Source organism: Rhincodon typus, chromosome 47 (genome assembly GCF_021869965.1).
Source record: "Rhincodon typus isolate 14 chromosome 47, sRhiTyp1.1, whole genome shotgun sequence".
In the NCBI taxonomy this organism is placed as follows: domain Eukaryota; kingdom Metazoa; phylum Chordata; class Chondrichthyes; order Orectolobiformes; family Rhincodontidae; genus Rhincodon; species Rhincodon typus.
The window spans coordinates 5,249,343-5,255,054 of NC_063378.1; the positions used below are offsets into that span (position 1 = coordinate 5,249,343).

The window sequence follows — 5,712 nt, forward strand, 5'->3', positions numbered from 1 at the left end:
ATTTTTGAGGGCAAACGTCAGACGTGTTGATGGGGTGAATCTTTAAGAGGGGTATGTTGGGTTGTGAATGTTGAGGAGGTGTTGATGGGGCAAACCTGGAGGAGGGGGCATTTGGTGGAAGGGTGAATCTTGTGTCTTTATGAAGTGAATCTCGAGGAGGGGTATTTAATTGTTTGGAACTTGGGGAAGTGTTGATGCTGTGAACCTTGGGAGGGTAATTTGGAGGGATGAATTGCAGGTAGGTGTCAATGATGTGAATCTAGTGGAGGGGTTTAATCTGGGGGAGGGCTAATGTGGACATCTCACTTTATTGGGAAGGGGTATTTGAGGGGAACTTGGCGTTGGGGTTGGGTCTTTAATCAGTTGTGTTAAATTGGTTATGATAATTGGATGAGCCCTTGGTTTTGGGGATTAAAGTGCGTCTGATCATCGATGTTTCAACAGCTGTGTTATCTCCATGGGGAGATGTTTAAAGGAGCCAATGTCAAAGATTCTCGCAGAATGTTTGTGGATTATTTTCACACCTTTCTGGATAGAGGAGCGGTAAGTTTACCTCAGTATTCAGTGTTACTCTTTCAACCACTACCCTAACGCTGGGAGCAAAGTCACCTAACTCCTTCTGTCTCCAGTTGTGTCCCCCCATCACACTGAACCTCCTGTGTGATATCTTTGGAAAGCATTTAAAGAATATTGTAGAGGGAGCTTTACTGTACTGTGCTGTCCCTGTCCCCAGGAGTGTTTGATGGGGGACAGTGTAGAGGTAGCTTTACTCTGTATCTAACCCCATGCTGTCCCTGTCCCTGGGAGTGTTTGATGGGGGGGGGACAGTGTAGAGGGAGCTTTACTCTGTATCTAACCTCGCGCTGTCCCTGGCCTGCGAATGTTTGATGGCTACAGAGTAGAGAGAGCCTTACTCTGTACCTAACACTGTGCTGGTGCTGTATTTTTGAAATTAAATCCATGAAAAGACTGAGCCAGTGACGGGGTTGGCGTTGGGGCGAGGGGGTGTTGGGGTCTCAGTGGAAATTTGGATTGTTCTTGTCGAGACTTGGCATAGGAACAATGGGATGAGTGTCCTCTCCCTCTGTGCCCGGGGGGTGTAAGGGTCGGCTGTTGCCACCCTAGAACTACCTTGCCAACCCGCTCGCCTCCCCCTTTCTCCTCCTGACCTTTGTGCTCTTGGCTTACGTCCTGTTCTTGAACCTTGACCCCTGACCCTTTTGACCTGGGATTGATTCTCGGACTCAGCGAGGACGCCACACTAAGGAGGTCCATCTGGCGATCTCCGGTCTCATTTTTGCTGATGGGACGCGGGTACCGATGGCCCCTTCCTTCACCCCGCGTTCCCCTAGCCGCCCCCACCCCGCATTCCCCCAGCCGCCCCCACCCCGCGTTCCCCTAGCCGCCCATAGTGAGGGGGAACTCTCTGATGGTGTGTTCCTCTTGTCTTTGTTCCAGGTTCTCAAGGTACCAGTTCCACATGATATCTCTTTTGAGCTGGGTAAGTGCATTTGCTGCAGCGTGTAGTCACTGTCGGCCGTGGATCGAGGCATTGTGGGGTGTCGTCGGCTATTGTGTGGTCGGGGAGTTGGTACAAGCAGTGGGGAGTTTGTGTGTGTGTAGTAGTCTGTAATGTATTTTTCTTGTAATCAATCTTTTCACTGGTGTTATTACGTACCTCTGCATCAGGTGGGACTTGAACCCAGGCCTCCTGGCTCAGAGGTAGCGACACTACCACTGTGCCATGAGAGCCTCCTACTGCGCCTGGTATTTCCAGGCAGTCTCTGAGGTTGAGGGACGACCTTGTCGAAGTCTATAAAATCATGAAGGGCACAGGTGGGTCAATAGCAAAGGTCTTTTCCCTCGGGTGGGGGAATTCAAAACTCGAGGGGAGAGGGGAAAGGTTTAAAAGGGACCTGAGGGGCAACGTTTTCACACAGAAGTTGGTTCGTACGTGGAATGAGCTGCCAGAGGAAATGGTAGATGCTGGCACAGTTACAGCATTTCAAAGGTATTTGGACAGATAGATGAATAGGAAAGGTTTGGAGGGATATGGGCCAAACGCAGGCAAGTGGGATTCGTTTGGCAGACCTGCTCAGCGCAAACGAATTTGACTGAAGGGTCTGTTTCCGTGCTGTATGACCCTAAGTTCTAACCATGCCCAGTCTCTGTGGTAGGCTTTGTGTGCGGGGATATTGGATCAATGCTTCCTGAATGGAGAGGAGGTGGGCTTTTTGTGTGGGTGTGGGTCCAGTGCTCTGTGATTGACTTCCTCCTCCCTCTTATGAAAGATTATGATAACAGAAGCCGTTCAGACCCCATCCACCCGTCTGATTCAGAGATAGCAAGAACTGCTGATGCTGGAGTCAGAGATAACACAGTGTGGAGCTGGAGGAACACAGCAGGCCAGGCAGCATGAGAGGAGCAGGAAAGCTGACGTTTCAGGTTGGGACCCTTCTTCAGAAAATGAGTGTTGTGCAGATTTGATTTTCTGAAGAAGGGTCCTGACCCGAAATGTCAGCTTTCCTGCTCCTCTGATGCTGCCTGGCCTGCTGTGTTCGTCCAGCTCCACGCTGTGTTATCTCCCCTGTCTGATTGCTGGGTTGAAAGGCTAATCTTAAAGCTCCAGTAGTTTGGGTCTGTGCTTAGGGGAGCTTAGAAGAATGAGAGGTGACCTTATCGAAGCAGATATGGGATGGAGGGGACCTAAACAGAGTGGACATAGAGAGGATTTTCCCCACTTACTGGCAGAGACTTGATCCAGGGAGCAGTTTTCAAAGATGAAGTCGGCTTGCAGGATTAAGGGCTGATCCAATCAGGTCATTTAAGACGATTAAAACGTTCAATAAAGAGAAGCTGTTTCGCCTCACGATGGGGAGAGACAGAAAGTTAAAATCAGAGCCAGGCCTTTCTAAAACTTATGGTTTTGGCTGGAGTCATTTCGGGTTGAGATCAGTACGTTGTTGCTGAGCAACAACATTATGCGATATGGAGCAAAGGCAGGAAAATGGAGTTGAGATACAGAGCAGCCATGAGGTGATGGGCCAGGCTTGAGTGCTCGAATGGCCTCTCCCTGTTCCTGTGTGATGGGCTGAATGGCTTCCCCTGTTCCTGTGTAATTGGTGCGATGGACTGAATGGCCCCCTCCTGTTCCTGTGTAATTGGTGCGATGGACTGAATGGCCCCCTCCTGTTGCTGTGTAATTGGTGCGATGGACTGAATGGCCTCCCTCCTGTTGTTGTGTAATTGGTGTGATGGACTGAATGGCCTCCCTCTGTTCCTGTGTAATTGGTGCGATGGACTGAATGGCCTCCCTCTGTTGCCGTGTAATTGGTGCGATGGACTGAATGGCCTCCCTCTGTTGCCGTGTAATTGGTGCGATGGACTGAATGGCCTCCCCCTGCTGCTGTGTGATTGGTGCGATGGACTGAATGGCCTCCCTCTGTTGCCGTGTAATTGGTGCGATGGACTGAATGGCCTCCCCCTGCTGCTGTGTGATTGGTGCGATGGGCTGAATGGCCTCCCCCTGTTCCTGTGTGATTGGTGCGATGGACTGAATGGCCTCCCCCGTTCCTGTGTAACTGGTGCGATGGGCTGAATGGCCTCCCTCTGTTCCTGTGTAATTGGTGCGATGGGCTGAATGGCCTCCCCCTGTTCCTGTGTGATTGGTGTGATGGACTGAATGGCCTCCCCCGTTCCTGTGTAACCGGTGCGATGGGCTGAATGGCCTCCCCGAAACCTCTCTAAAGCTGCGCTGTGTATGAAATTGAATGTGTTTATGTGTTACAGACCGCTGCCGTCCTGATCTGCTTTGCGACGAAGGTGTGAAAAAGATTGTTAAAGATATGCAGAAAGTCACTGCTGTGGAGATATACAGCCAGCTGGAAGATTTCAGGTACAACCAACAATCCTGTTTGAAGCCATTGGGTCTGCAGCTGTCTTACACTATACACCCACCCAATACAGTGCCTCCTTAAAGGGAGCTGTGCTCTGGTATTGAGTGGTCTGTACAGTACAGCTCAGCTGGCTGGACAGCTAGTGTGCAATGTATTAGTGAGGCCATCAGCGTGGGTTCAAATCCTGCACCATCTGATTCTCTTCTGCAACCACTGGACCCTCCAGTTAAAGCGACTCTCTCTTTCTGTCCAGTGAGGCAATGGTGACTTTTATTGCTTTGTGAAGAATAAGACACAGTCCCTTTTATTCCTTTGGGTTTAGTTTGAGAATGAACATTAGCTAATGATGTGATGGTCACAAACATTTCTGTGCAACAGTGAAACTTGCAGTCTCAATTTGACATGGAACTGTCAAAATGCTTAACCTGTAATTAATGCTATCCCTGTCCCTGGCAGTGTTTGATGGGGGGCACAGTGTAGAGAGAAATTTACTCTGCTTCTAACCCTGTGCTGTCCCTGTCCCTGGGAGTGTTTGATGGGGGGGACAGTGTAGAGAGAGATTTACTCTGTATCTAACCCCGTGCTGTCCCTGTCCTGGGAGTGTTTGATGGGGGGACAGTGTAGAGAGAGATTTACTCTGTATCTAACCTCATGCTGTCCCTGTCCTGGGAGTGTTTGATGGAGGACAGTGTAGAGAGAGATTTACTCTGTATCTAACCCCGTGCTGTCCCTGTCCTTGGGAGTGTTTGATGAGGGACAGTGTAGAGAGAAATTTACTCTGTATCTAACCCCGTGCTGTCCCTGTCCTTGGGAGTGTTTGATGGGGGGGGACAGTGTAGAGGGAGCTTTACTCTGTATCTAACCCCGTGCTGTCCCTGCCCTGGGAGTGTTTGATGGGGGACAGTGTAGAGAGAGATTTACTCTGTATCTAACCCCGTGCTGTCCCTGTCCCTGGGGAGTGTTTGATGGAGGACAGTAGAGGAAGCTTTACTCTGTATCTAACCCCCGTGCTGTCCCTGTCCTGGGAATGTTTGTTGGGGGGACAGTGTAGAAGGAGCTTTACTCTGTATCTAACCCATTTGATGGAGGGACAGTGTAGAGGGAGCTTTACTCTGTATCTAACCCCGTGCTGTCCCTGTCCCTGGGGAGTGTTTGATGGAGGACAGTAGAGGGAGCTTTACTCTGTATCTAACCCCCGTGCTGTCCCTGTCCTGGGAGTGTTTGATGGGGGACAGTGTAGAGGGAGCTTTACTCTGTATCTAAGCCCATGCTGTCCCTGTCCTGGGGGGAGTTTGATGGGGGACAGTGTAGAGGGAGCTTTACTCTGTATCTAACCCCCGTGCTGTCCCTGTCCTGGGAGTGTTTGATAGGGGACAGTGTAGAGGGAGCTTTACTCTGTATCTAACCCCGTGCTGTCCCTGTCCTGGGAGTGTTTGATGGGGGACAGTGTAGAGGGAGCTTTACTCTGTATGTAACCCCGTGCTGTCCCTGTCCTGGGAGTGTTTGATGGGGGACAGTGTAGAGGGAGCTTTACTCTATATCTAACCCTGTGCTGTCCCTATCCTGGGGGGAGTTTGATGTGGATAGTTTTAAGGGATCTTTTAGTTTCATTTTACTTTCAGTTTAAAAGAGTAGAGGGATCTTTCTGCTCTATCTAACCCTGTGCTGGGTATGTTTCGTGGGGACAATGTTAAGGAAGTTTTACTTTCAGTTTAAAAAGAGTCCAAGCAGCTTTACTTTCTGGCGAAAAGAGTAGAGGGAGCTTTACTCTGTATCTAACCCCGTGCTGTCCCTGTCCTGGGAGTGTTTGATGGGG

General features: G+C 50.1%; 1 protein-coding gene across 3 annotated transcripts in view; it reads left to right on the top strand.

The window, feature by feature from the left end:
* Positions 1 to 5,712, top strand: part of LOC109926340 (rho guanine nucleotide exchange factor 1-like) — a 20,827-nt gene that overhangs the window by 12,094 nt on the left and 3,021 nt on the right. For all 3 annotated transcript variants that reach the window (XM_048620657.1, XM_048620656.1, XM_048620658.1), the window contains 3 exons: positions 445 to 543; positions 1,459 to 1,501; positions 3,790 to 3,895. In XM_048620657.1, the coding sequence (XP_048476614.1) occupies positions 445 to 543; positions 1,459 to 1,501; positions 3,790 to 3,895 (248 nt within the window). The remainder of the gene's footprint in view (positions 1 to 444; positions 544 to 1,458; positions 1,502 to 3,789; positions 3,896 to 5,712) is intronic.